Here is a 13,932-nt window from a genome sequence, read left to right on the forward strand (position 1 = left end):
AATGAGCTGAGACGTTTCTGCATTTGTACTCAGTAAAGCAGATGGGCACAGAGCCTGTTTCCAGAACAGATGGAGGGGGGGCACAGGAGGACACACAAACTCTTCAAGATACATCCTTCAGTATTTAGGAGTGAACACCCAGAATGTCTGCCACTAAATTTTAAATGGTCGACTCACTCACTCACTCACTCTATCTATATACCTACCTACTTCTCTCCTATCAATCTAAGCATATCTATTTATTTACTGAAGAACATACAAATATTTCACACTCTTAACAATTAGTGAATCTCTGGGTTGAAAGACATATGGTGTTTATTGTTCTAACCTTTCTTAAATTTTCTATAGGAATTGAAATTTCCAAGCTAAGAAGTTTTGAAAACGTTGCTTTGCAGACACAATAAAATGAAAGGGGATATGGATTCACTTAAAAATCTAGTTAAAAGAGATGATAACAAGAAAAAAAAAAGGAAACTGGCAGAACCAAGAAAAGATGTTAAGGAGAAAAATAAAACCATTGCACAACTTAAAACGACGTGTAAAAACACACATTGTGGAAGGAAAGGACATGGAATGAAAAGTGATCAGAGAGAAGGTGGTAGACATGGGAGACAGACAACGTGAGGAAGTGCACATCAGACGTCATTCAGTCAGGCACCCGCTCGGTCTTTGTTCAGCAACTGGTGAATGTTAGGTCCCATGTCTGGAACCAAGGATGCAAAGCACCCTAAGAGGAGGCAACCAGAAGCCTGTGAGGTTTGTAACTGAGGCACGTTCTGCAGAACCTGCAGGAACACAGAAGGCAGCACAGATCTGGTGAGGTTGGGGGCTCTGTTTCCTATGACTGATGTACCCCGATTTTAAAACAACAAAAATGTATGACTTGAAATGGTAGAGTTAGGAGAGCTGTGCTCCCCTGGAGGCTCTCCAAGAGAATCTGTTCCCCATGTCTTCCAGCTTCTGGTGGCTGCTGGCTTCCCTGGTTTGTGGCCATACCACGCCAGTCTCTGCCTACCTGGTCACACGGCCGTCACCTCTTCTGGGTCAGATCACCCTGTGCCTTCTGGAAGGATACGTGTTATGGCATTTAGGGCCTCCCTGGGTGATCCAGGATAATCCCCCTGTGGCAAGATCCTTCTGTTAACCACATCTGCAGAACCTTTTTTTTTTTTTTTTTCTATTCAAGGTAACATTTACAGTTGACCTTGGGATTAAGATGAGGATCCTTTTTGGGAGCTCATTGCTCAGCCTACCCCAGGGAGGGAGGAAAGGAAGCCTTCTAGGGCAGTATCTCACCAGGGTGAGAGCATTCCAGCCAAGGGCAGAGCAAGTACAATGGCACAAGGTGCAGTACACAGGGTGCTCTGAAGGGCCTGGAAGCAGAGGACCAGAGTGCAGCTGGCTTGGAAAGGCAGGAGGAGTTCTGTGTGCCATGCGGCTGTGGGTGACGTTACACCTACGAAAGACTCTGAACTAAACAAAAAGAAGTCCAGAGCTGGCTGTAGTGTGGTGCGTGGACAGCAGGCAGGACGACCAGGGAGCAAGAGGACCAATTAATAGATGGTTCCAGGAGTTCAGAAAAGAAGCAAAGGCAGTCAGGATAGCTCATTGCAACAGGGCTACAAAGGAATAGTACGAACAGAGACGCTGGAGGCAATGTGAAATGTGATGCTTTTTAGACGACTGAATAGGTTGGACACCTCTTACTGCTGATCTCCTGTGTTCTTGTAGATAATTGAGTTGTCTGTAATAACCAGACTAAGTTAAAACTATAATCTCACAGGCAAAAAAGAGGAAAGAACACTTTTCAGCCAGGAACAGATTTTTAATTTGCTGTCTTGGTTATTATATGCTATAAGCTTATTGCATTCCAATCTTGAGACATTCTCATGACATCGAATCCAAACCTGGTGACTTAGGAGCCAACAGAAAAGGTCAGGGTTACATAACACAGTATATCATTGCTGTTCCCCAAGCTGTTCTATGCCAGTGTTTAATCAGCCTTAAAACCTAGGCAGAAAAGCTCAACATAGTGCTTTCCCATACAATTAAGAACTATTAAATTTTGTCTCTTGCTAGAGAACATATTTACTTACATAACTGTACATTTCTTATTCTCCAAAACCAAATTCCATTAAGGATAAGCTTTAGTTTTACTCAAAAGCCACCCTGTATTTTGCTTATGAGAAACTTAAGTTTCAGCAGAGCAAATTTATGGGAAAAGTAGGACATTTAATAACACATCCTTTGGGGGCTTTTAACACTTTGTTAAAAAGAGAGTAACAATAGTCAAGACAAGGCAAGATTCCAGTTAAGGAAGTCTTAAACTTGGTCCTATTACAAAACAACTTAATCTTATGTAGTAATGGGGAGGGAATCTCTGAAATAGCACGGACATGTTGAACACAAAGAATGCTATTGTTTGCAGCCAGATTAATATGGAGTCCCATAACTTTCAGAGTTTGCAAGAACATATTTGTAAAAGTAATTTTTTAAAAACCTAGAATCCTTTGCTTCCAAAGAAGCAGGATTTCAGGCTGTGTTTTTTTAGGCCTATCCCAAGATGGGAATGAGGACTTCTACTCTACAACTGAGGTGAGCTTCCTCAGCTGAGTGAGTTCTCCTCCACCTGCCTGAGTTTCCAGAGTACATACCCCTTTGGGGCAGTGTACGTCTTGAACTCCACCTGATTCTTCCAGCAACTTTCCCAGGAAGACTGAACTCTATCGCCTTGGTCAGGCCCTAGCCACTCGGTGAGTGTCTGTCTCAGAATGGGGAGGGATCATGACATTGGCATTCACTGACTCATGTGCACCAGTCTCCTGCAGCCCTCACCACCATCCAGACCAGATCTTTCTCAAATGAAGGCAGGAATCAAGTTCAAGTTTGCAACACATCTCAGATACTGTGACTTGGGCCCTTCACTGGCTCTGCAAGGCAGGTCTCCACAGCCAAGCTCTTCTCCTTTTGCCCCATACTTCCAACCTCTGGCCAAATTCTCACATCCCACCGACCCAGCAGCCAGGTCCCATGGTCACCTCACAGTCACTGCTCATATGAAACCTAGGGTACTCAGCGATGGCTAAGGGTTATTTGGGTCTGCAAACGTAGTGCATCAACTCATAAAACACTAACAGGTATCACAATTATCCTCTACTCTATCTTTTACTATGACAGCTGCTTATGAGGCCTGCTCAAGCCTTGTTCACAAAGAACCTGCCCATCTCACCACCACTGGGACTCAGGCAGCCACATGCAAGTGTGAATTATCATTTTTCCTCTTCTGCTTTGGCTCTCTTATTTATGATGCCATAATAGGACTATGCTCCTGGGAGCTTCATGTAAATAATGTGTCAGGTAATGAAAGCAAGGATGACTTCAAACCACTCTTTTTTTTTTTTTGGCCAGGCAGAGTTAGACAGTGAGAGTGAGAGAGAGAGAGAGAGAGAGAGAGACAGACAGACAGACAGAGGGAGAGTTACAGACAGTGAGAGACAGACAGAGAGAATGGTCTTCCTTCCGTTGGTTCACTCCCCTAATGGCCGCTACGGCCGGTGCTGTGCCGATCCAAAGCCAGGAGCCGGGTACTTCCTCTCGGTCTCCCATGCGGGTGCAGGGCCCAAGCACTTGGGCCATCTTCCAGTGCCCTCCTGGGCCACAGCAGAGAGATGGACCAGAAGAGGAGCAATTGGGACTAGTACCCAGTGCCCCAGCCAGGACTAGAATCCAGGGTGCCAGCGCCACAGGTGGAGGATTAGCCTAGTGAGCCACGGCGCCGGCCAAACCACTCTTTCAAATGTTGCTTTTCAAGTATTTCTCTCTTTTTTGGAATTTTAAAATTTTATCAAAAATTTATGTGCATTTAGAACAAAGTGATGTTATGCTCTCTTAATACAATGTGGGTAATTAAATCAGGCTAATTAATGTATCTATCCCCTCAGATACTTATCACTTTTTGAGTGATAAGAACCTTTAAAACTAAACTTACAGTTTTGAAATGCACAATACACTAATGTAAATTGTATTCCGCATGCTGGGCAATAGATCTCAGGAAGAAAACCACAACCACCACCTATTTCTCCTGTCTGAGATGCCGCATTCCTTGACATCGTCTCCCATTCCTGCTGCTCCCTGGCTTCTATAACCACCCTTCTGCTCTCTGCCTCTATGAGTTTGATTGTTTTAGATTCCACACGTAAGTGAGAACATGCCGTACTGGTCTTCCCATGTCTGGCTCACTTTACTCAGCATAATGTTCCCCAATTCCATCCATATTGTTGCAGGGGACAGCATTTCCCTTTATAAATGGCCAAATAGTATTCCCTGTGGATAATACTATATTTTCTTTATCCATTCGTTTGTTGATGGACCCTTAGCTTGATTCCATATCTTAGCTATTGTGGATAGTGCTGCAGGGAACAAGGGAAGAAAGCACCTTTTCAACAAACTGGTTCAAATCTTTTGGGTAAACACTCAGAGGTGGGATTGCTAGATCATATGGTAATTCTATTTTTAGTGTTCTGCAGAAGTAGTTTTCCAAGTATTTCTAAAGCATTCTATCCTTCCTTCATGTATATGATGTAGATCACAAAAATATAATTCCTTTTTGAGGACAAGCCCCATGTTTTCTGGTTTCCTTGGTATCACTGCCAATACTGCTCCAATAAGAAGGGCTCTGATCCCTGTTCACAATTTTTAAAAAAGACTTATTAATGTATTTGAAATTCAGAGTTATAGGTGGAGGGGGGAGCAATGGGAGAGAGAGAGAGAGATCTTCCATTTGCTGGTTCACTCTCTACCTGGCCCTAATTGGCCAGGGTTGGGCCAGGCCGAAGCCAGGAGCCAGGATCTTCATCCAGGTCTCCCATATAGGTTCAGGGGTCTAAACATTTGGGCCATCCTCTGCTGCTTTCCCAAGTGCATTCACAGGGAACTGGATTGGAAGTAGAGCAGCCAGGACATGAACCAGTACCCAGCACCCACATGGAATTCCGGGGCCACAGGCGATGACTTTACCTGCTATGCCACAATGCTGGCCCCTCTGCTCCCTATTTTTGCAAATGGATTGTTCATTATATTTTAAACTCCCATTGCTGGTTAGTTGATCCAGCTCAACATGAGCTGTGACAAGAGGGAACACAGTGTAGCCATTTCTCACACAGCCCTGGAATGATCAGAGCCCCGCAAGTGCAGAGGCTGAAGAAGAAAGACTTCCAGAACTCACAGGATTCACATCAAACTTGAACAAGATACCCACAATGCTAACATTGCTCCTGGGACTCCACATAGCCTTGTACTCACAAACCACACCTGTTTCACCAACACCCACCAAATTGTAAGGAGATTCCTACCTACTGAAAAGATGGCCATTGATGGAAACGAAATTGCCAAGCAGGGAGAAACAAGGTGGAGACCAAGCAAGGGACATCATCTTTCCCAAATGCCTGTCTCTGATTTTCCCATGAACAGAAAATCCCAGAGACCTTTCCAGAATTTCTTTGGTGAGGGGAGAGGAGACTAAGTCTAGCATTTGGAAATAAGTCATTGCTTAGAGATAATGCTAATGAAAATGTTTAAGAAATTAATTTCCAAATTTAAGCTTTTAAGAAGATTACTGGTCAGGTCTCACCCAGGAGGACGGGCTAAAAGGGGGACATTTCAGTGGGCAGGGCTGCTCATGTGAGAAGGGGAAGTTCCTGCATGAGCTGGGCTGGGCCTTATTCTAGAAGTTGCCCATGAAAGAAAACAATCAACAGGAGGAAGCTTGAATTCTAAACCCGTCTCTTGGTTACAGGGCCCCTATTTCTTGTGGGCATTCAGTCATTCCTAAGAACGGCCACGTGCATCAGGGACACCAAGTCCATAACTCCATTCTCAGTGACTGCTGGGAGCAGGACATGGACTGAACCTTGTCCAGGCACACCGATGCCCGTGTCTTTTCATTTGAGGCTGAAGAAGTCATGCTCTTCCCTGCTGGGAGTAAAGGCTGATGTGTCCTAGAGGGGCAAACCTGTTCATAATGGAACCAACAACCCTGAGGGGCCAAAGCTGAAAACGAGCAACAGGTATTCATCACAATATAAAAGTCCTTGGATCAAGGCTTGCCTGAACCCAGAATTATTCCGACCCTTTATATCATCCATCCACTGCATCACTGAAGCCAGCAAGAGGTTTTTTGGTAACGTGCAACCTCAAGTCTCCTAACTTAGAAGCATTCTTGCTAGGAAAGCTTCCAAAAGCAGGAATAGAGACTCTTATCGCAAGCTACAGAAATCAGGCCAGTGTCCAAGTTCCTGAAAGAAGGAAACAATTTGAGACTTGCAAAGAAGGTGAGGTCATGTGATTTGGTTTAAGAAGCCAGTGCTGAGGTCATAGGCAGGCAACAAGACATTCATTGCATGCAGATCTGGCAAGACCCTGCCAAGTTCAGGGTGGGTATTTAAAGGAGACATGCCAGGGCAAACACTCTCCTTAGTGAGATGTAGAGCTCATGTCTAAATATAGGCTCCTATATTAGCTTATGTGTGCCAATGATAACAGGAGACCACACTGAGAATGTGACCAAAGGTCACACTGGTGACAAGGTGAGGCAAATAGACAGGTGCACACATCCTGAGAGCTAGGTGGAGGGGGAGCTAGAGTGTTATCTGCCACTGTGGTAACCCACGACAGACTGGGTAAATGCCTTTGCTCTATGGAAAATGTAAGTCCGTTGGAACTCAGGGTGAGGGGTGTGGTTAATAAAAGGTGTAAACTGGATAAAAGAGTTTTGGGGAGTATTTCAGGGGGAAAAATTCTAAGTGAAAATAAATGGCACCACTGTGGTCTCAGTTAACACCGAATGAGCCTTCCCAGGATGGAGGGGCTGGTCTGCTGGCCAGTTAAATCACAGTCCGGGTCTATGAAACGTGATCACACTTCTTCCACCAAACAGCTCTCAGCTGTTCCAGAGCCACACACTCCCTCTCGACAAGCCAGGAGTTGGCAAAGTGGCATCAGACATGGAAGCATCACTGCCTTTCAAGAAATCAAGGGTACCAAATAGGAAATTATACCAGCTAGGAAGTGTTCTGGAAGCTGACTACTCTCGGAGAGTAAAATGGAGGAGACCATCAAAGGGAGTGAGGAAGGTGCTAGATAGAAACTGTGGCTACAGATGAAAGAAAGCAGTTATATCAGAAAACTGACATGCTCTTTCTTATTTCCATTTTCAATGAACTAAGTCCAAAATTACTAGTTTCAGAAATACATATTTTATGACATTTCCTGTAATACAGGTTGAATGTAATGCTACTAATAGTTGCCAGCATTAATGAATGGTACATCCTATATGTCTGGCACTTTGCTAACTATTTGACATGGATTGTCTTATTTTATTCTTGCAACACCCTACAAGGTTAAGTATCATTATTGTTATTAGTGTTATTATTTCCACAGAGAAAGCCAAGAAATGGAGAAATTAAGAAACTTGCCAACACATCTCGTAAAGTGGCTGAGCTTTGAAAATCACACTCCATGGGAGCAAAAAAATTCAGCTTTGGGGAATGCCATCCTTCCCATGGTGACCTCTCCAAGGCAAGTTGTATAACCATCAATGTTTCTAAAAGAGAGTCTTCAAATAATTCTGCAAAAAAAGTGAATTTGGCATATATCTCCAGTACCACCTAGGTAAAATATGCAAGCTGAAGAGTCACAGCAATTTTATTATTTTCTAAACTTTTGAAAAATTGTAGAATATAAAGAGAACTATCTAGATGAATGTTACTACAAAGAATTATTTTTGTAAGGCAAACACCCTTATAACCACCATCCAGATCAAGAAACAGAAACTGGGGCCCTCCATGCTCCACCCATCACTACGCCCTCCCTTCCCCTGAGGACTGGCTGGCAAAGCACCATCAATCACCTCCTTGCTCTTCCTTACAGATTTAGCACCCAAGTGTGCACCCCTCAACACTGCAGCTGCATGTTTTCCTTCTCCCCCACCCACTGTCTTTTAACTCTATTTTAATCTGCAGCTTCTTCCTCCATCTATTCTGTCTCCCTTTTCCCCTCTGTAAAATCTAATTTTTGACAGGTTCTGTGATGCAATGGGTTAAGCTGCTGCCCAAATCCAAGTGCCTGGGATCTGAGACTCACTTCCACTTCTGATCCAGCTTCCTGCTAATGCATCCTTGGAGGCACTAGGTGATGGCTCAAGTGCTGGGGCCCTTGCCACCCATGAGGGAGACCCGGATGGAGTTCCCAGTTCCTGGTTTCAGCCTGCCTGGCCCTGGCTAGTGTGGACAATTGGGGAGAAAAGCAGAGGATGGAAAATCTCTCTCTAGCCTACCCCTTTCAAATAAATAAAGAAATCATTTAAAAAAAAAAAAACCTGTTTTTGAGTATATGAGACCACATAAACCTGTAAACTGGTAGTTTCCTACAGCCTGGGCTTGGCTGATTGCATTAGCTTGAATACTGTAACTGGTTAGTACAGATAAAGCTATAGGAGGGTGTCGGGTTGATTTAAACGCAAGCACCTGGCCTCCAAATCACAGGTGAAGTTCAACCCTGTTCCTCTTACAAGGACATGGGAACTTTTTCATCTTCTCTTCCTTTTTCACTTTTTGTTTGTTTTTAACAAAAGGCTCGATACAGTCGCTTTGAGGTAATCTGTTCCTTCCTTCCTTCTTACTCCCATACACACACACACACACACACACACACACACACATGTCCTTGAAAATCTGGTAAAGGGAAAATACCACATCACACACATGAGGGAGGCAGAAAATCAATAAGTCTAAGCGAAACAAGGATTTTTCTTAGAAAGGAAATGGAAAGAGCCAGTGACTTGTACCCTGCCCTTTGATTCTCTGTGAGTTTCAGCACATTTCTTTAAGAGACAGTGCTACACAGCTACCACAGAAAAGAGACGGATGGCAGCACAGCACAATCAATACAAGGGCAACACAAAGCTCACGGCACTTTTTCTCAGCTACAGCGAGACGAGGTATCTTCATGGTGCCCTTGCCACCACATCCTTTCCAAGCAGGAGTCTCTCACCATGGCCGGCAGACGTGGGATAAAAATAGCTCTGCAACTAAACCTACTGCTGTGATCTCTGGGCAGGTTCCTCCACGCATGTTTCCTTACATGAACGGTACGAGGTTGTGGCGGGGGGGAGGGGGGAGGGCTCCAATGAGATAATAGCTATAAAGTGTCACATAGTAAATGCATAACAAATGTCAGTCTCTTCCCTTGCCTCTTCCCTGCCAAGTTGTATCAATTTCCCTTTAAACATGTTGACTTTAAAAATTCAAGCCATTTGAAACCAAAAGTTCAAATAAAGGACATTAAAAAAATTCTGAATTTTCATCTCTCCCTATAGAGAATATACCTTTCTGACAATGTCCCTGTGAATTGAGATATTTAGCAGTCTGCACACACTTCAAGAACCAAGATCAGTAGGGGCCGGCGCTGTGGCGTAGCGGGTAAAGGCGCCGCCTGCAGTGCCAGCATCCCATGTGGGCACTGGTTCGAGACCTGACTGCTCCATTTCCGATCCAGCTCTCTGCTATGGCCTAGAAAAGCTGTAGAAGATGGCCCAAGAAGACCTGGAGGAAGCTCCCGGCTCTTGGCTCCTGGCTTCGGATTGGCACAGCTCTGGCTGCTGCAGCCAATTGGGGAGTGAACCAGCACATGGAAGACCTCTCTCTCTCCCTCTCTCTCTCTCTCTCTCTCTGCCTCTATTTCTCTGTGTAATTCTGACTTTCAAGTAAATAAAAAAATCTTTTTTTTTTTTAAAAAAGAACCAACAGCAAAAAATCTTTTACCATGTTTCCCATACTCTTCCTCTCCTGTCTATTCCATCTACACCATTTTTACTAGAGAGCTTCCAGGTCTAACCCTAATTTTACCAGTAAGGAGACTGTGGCCCAGAGAAATGAGGCAACTTACTCAAGTACACTCAGCCATTTAACCATGGAGACAGCAGCCTCTAATACTGGCTGCAAATTCAATGCCTACAAAGGTCAGCAGGTCAAACAGAAGACTGGAAGTGGGAGGCACAGCCTGCTTTAAATGGGAACTCCAGCTCTCAGGGACCACGCGGGAAAGAAGGCCCTGTGTGGCTAGGATTTCCAACACTCAAGGAGATGATGGAAACTTGAAATGTTATGATTAATCTCGTTCTTAAATGTTGGCAATATGTTAAACATTTTTAAAATCTCTCTGCAGGTCAAACAAGATGGATTATGGGCTGGATTTAGTCCATAACCAAGCCAGTTTGAGGCCTCTGCCTCCTGCTAACCCTAATTTAAATTTATTTTATTTAATTTGCTTTGATTCTTGCACTCCCTGCTAAAAAAAAACAAAAAAAACAAAAAAACAAACAAACAAAAACTTCAATCCCACCATCCACGAAATAAAGTTCAAACTTCCTTGCCAGTCCTTAATGCGATCCATGACTATAACTAAGACCCCCATATTTCCACCTTCCAGTCAGTCTCCATCTCCCCCTGCAAGCAGATGACAGCTAACTTGTACTCTAGGCACGACTCTGGGTTGTTTTCTTCTTCTTCTTCCTCTCTTTCCTGGAATGCTGTTCACCTGTGCACGCCTATCAGCGTTCATCTTTAAGCATCCAGCTCAAGCGCTAACTCTACAATTTTCTGGCCGCAAGCGGCCACACTGGGAATTTGCACAGGCCCTTCAATCACTCACATGACACTTACCACATACTGCCTTGTTTTGGAGTTACCTACACAGCTCATTTTTCCCAAGCACTAATAACATTCCTGGAAGGAAGCGTTTGAGTCTTGGACCATATTGAATATTCCCACAGTGCTTTGTACCTAGCAGGGAGTTCCATAAACATCTTAGGAACATTATCCTCGTGTCCTGAAAGCTTGTGGCTCCAACATAAAGGCAACACCATTGCAGAACTCAGCGGAATCAAGACTTCCATAGGCTGGGGCTTTCCACCAAGCCGGCAGAGAGTAGCGCCAAAGGACACGGGTCACACCCCTCCAACTCCCCAGGGCAGCTTCCCCACCGAGCTGCTAACTTTCTACTTGCTTTGAGAATTCCTCCTCCAGAAGAACGCTTGCATCTTGGCCTTTCCTGACTCCAAGAACCGCTGATAAATACCCACCTATCAAGTGAAAATATTCCAGGAGAGTGAGTCTTTTCTATGGCGTGAGACTAGTTGATCAGATCTGAGAGTGATCACTCTGAGAGTCACAGAGAACAACTATCCGTGAATACACACTGCATGTATTTCAGTTGCAATAAAACTGATGGAAGCAAACAAACTCCACGAAACCCCAGCCAGCCAGCCAGCCAGCTACCAAGGCCGATTTTGACTGTGGGAGTAACAAACATATCTCACACTTTGTTTTTCTGGAATCACTCCCATTTTCAGCCATCTCTATTCAGTGAGTGTCAAACAAGAAAAGAAAAAGAAAAATTAGACTCCATTTTATTTTTACTGGCCTGGCCACACTAGAGGCACTCAGTAAAAATGTGTGTCGAGTGGATTTTAAAAACTGATCTTTACTTTTTGCTTTAGACAAACACAATTACTGGAAGGATAGAATACCACTGCCTTGTGAGATGGCCTAAATTTGCACAAGGATGGGAAAAGTTGATACAGTCTTATTTCAAACCAAGTATAGTTTAGATGTCAGCTCAGTAATTTCAACTAAGCATATTCTGGCTACACCCCTTCTAACCTGTACAAATACACACTGTCAAAAGCAAGTTAAACCTTGCAAACATTATTTATTTGCCTCACATTCTGTCACATGTTTGGGTATCAGAGAGCCAAGACAATCAAGAATTCCAGGAAACGTTAAGGCAAACCGATGACTACAAGATTTCCACTGTGAAAACGACGCTGTCCTGTTTGGGAGGATGCCAGGGCAGGTCACCCCTGCTAACCCTCTGATTTCCTAACCAAGAGGAGGTCATTCATTCTTAACTTTAATTGGAAATGCTTCTAGTGTGCGCATGCTACAACAGATACACTCAAAGAAGTTCACATAAAAAATGATTCTTTGTAAGTCCCGGGGGTGGAAGGAAGGAGAAACTGGACAGGTTACAAAATTGACTGAGTCCTCCTCTCCCTCTGCCACTATACCCCCCACCTTTTTTTTAATCTTTTTTGTTTGTTTTTGTGAAACAGACTTAAAGCAATACTTTCCCTTTTGTTGAAAACCAGTAAGGAGAACATGCTTACTTATTCTTTATACAAATTGACTTCACTTCGGAAGCCTCAAAGAAATCTAGATATTTGGTTATTGGTTAAAATCCTCCATTTAGGCCAACCGGCTAAAGACATTTGACGGTTCTACTGCCGGAAAGGATCCTTGGTTTTGTTCAAGAACAAGCACAAAGAACACACTTAGGAAAACAGGGGGAAGTCTGGAAGCCTCCGTGGGAAGCTCGCTTGCTCCCACTGGAAAGAACAGACACGCTGCTTTGTTTAACCTTGAACCCAGCCACAGTAAACGCGCAGCTCCAAGTCCCTTTGATCTCACTCGATGTCTATTTCCAGGGCAAACCGGCGTTGCTCAGGCCGACAGTGTTTTCCCCAAGGGCGAGTGACAGCTCTGGAGAGAGGCAGCCACAACCCGTGCAGAAGCGAGAGCTGTGCCCAGGCGCCCGCACTCGCACTCGGGCCGCCCGCGCCCGCTGACGTCGCGGCCCTTCTGAGTTTTTAAAAAACTGTCAACGGGTCCCGGGATGACAACGAGTGAGGTTCACAGAGGGTGGACTCGGGCCGGGGGCGGGGCTGGTCGCGGCTCAGAGGCCCCCGCAAGGAGCCCGCAGGAGGTCAGGGCCTCGGGTGCGGCGGCCGCTCCCAGGGGCTGGTGAGGGAGACAGGAGAGGACCTGGGGCTGGGGGGCGTCCCTCGCTCTCTCAGGGGAGGGCCGGTCCAGCAGCCGGGTGACGACAGAGGCGTCCACTGCCAGCTCTTCCCGGCTCTCTCTGCGGTCGGGCGGGCAGGCGGCCGAGGCGCTGCGCGCGGGCTCGAGCCCCGCCCCTGCCCTGGACCCCCGGGCGGCGGCGGCCGGGCAGCCCTTACCTGGTTCCTGCGGTACCAGGCGCCCGACAGGGAGCCATTGCCCGTGCCCGGAGCCCAGTACGTGAAGTTCCGGGATAGCTCGTCCAGGGCTGCTGAGGCGGCGTCTCCAGGGCCCGCGGGCGCCAGCGCCGCCATTAGGTCCTATTCCCGGCCGCTCCAGCTCCAGCCGCTGTCGCCTTCTCGCCCCGCTGCACCGCCAGGAGGCCGCGCCCGGGCGGCGCCGCAGCCACTTCCTGCCAGGTGCCGGGCGAGACGGGCGCGCCCGGGCCACCTGGCTCCCGCCCCCGCGCGCGGCAGGTGCTGCGCCCGCCTCGCCCGGCCCGGCCCTGCCTTGCCCTACCCGGCCCGGCGCGGCCTCCTCCGACCGCGTGAGGCGCCCGCGGGGAGCCCGGCGGTCTGCGTTCTCCCGGGGCCGCAACCCCGGGGTCAGTATCCGCACCCCTGTTGAAAATCAGAACACATCGGTGACCTTGCTGCCCTTGTGGCCCTTAGCAAATACTTGTCTAAGTGGTGGAGAAAGACTTCGAGGAGACCAAAACAGCTGCCTTCCGCGTCTGTACCTGACAGTTCCAGTTCCCCATCACCTGGGTGGCGGGGCTCCTTTGTATTTTAACAAATTGCATGTGAAAAAGCATGAACTCTCAAAGACGTTGTAAGTGATATGAGAATAAGGATCGGGCGATTCAGTTTCGGTGCCAACAAGGGATAAGCACTCTTTACTACCCCTGGGGTGAAGGCAGGAATCCCCAGGGGTAGCTAGATTACCCTCGACCTGTATTTGGTGACTGGATGGAGGACCGGACTGTGATGGCCAGCTCCAAAGTCTTTATCTACTTCAAAGCCCTTCAGCTTTGGAAGCA

General features: G+C 46.3%; 1 protein-coding gene across 1 annotated transcript in view; it reads right to left on the minus strand.

The window, feature by feature from the left end:
• NIPAL2 (NIPA like domain containing 2) overlaps positions 1-13,358 on the minus strand; it is an 88,709-nt gene extending 75,351 nt beyond the window's left edge. Inside the window, exon 1 of the mRNA XM_051843948.2 lies at positions 13,073-13,358. Within this exon, the coding sequence (XP_051699908.2) occupies positions 13,073-13,207 (135 nt within the window). The 5' untranslated portion in view covers positions 13,208-13,358. The remainder of the gene's footprint in view (positions 1-13,072) is intronic.
• Between the last annotated feature and the right edge of the window lie 574 nt (positions 13,359-13,932).

This window comes from Oryctolagus cuniculus, chromosome 6 (assembly GCF_964237555.1).
Source record: "Oryctolagus cuniculus chromosome 6, mOryCun1.1, whole genome shotgun sequence".
NCBI classification, from domain to species: domain Eukaryota; kingdom Metazoa; phylum Chordata; class Mammalia; order Lagomorpha; family Leporidae; genus Oryctolagus; species Oryctolagus cuniculus.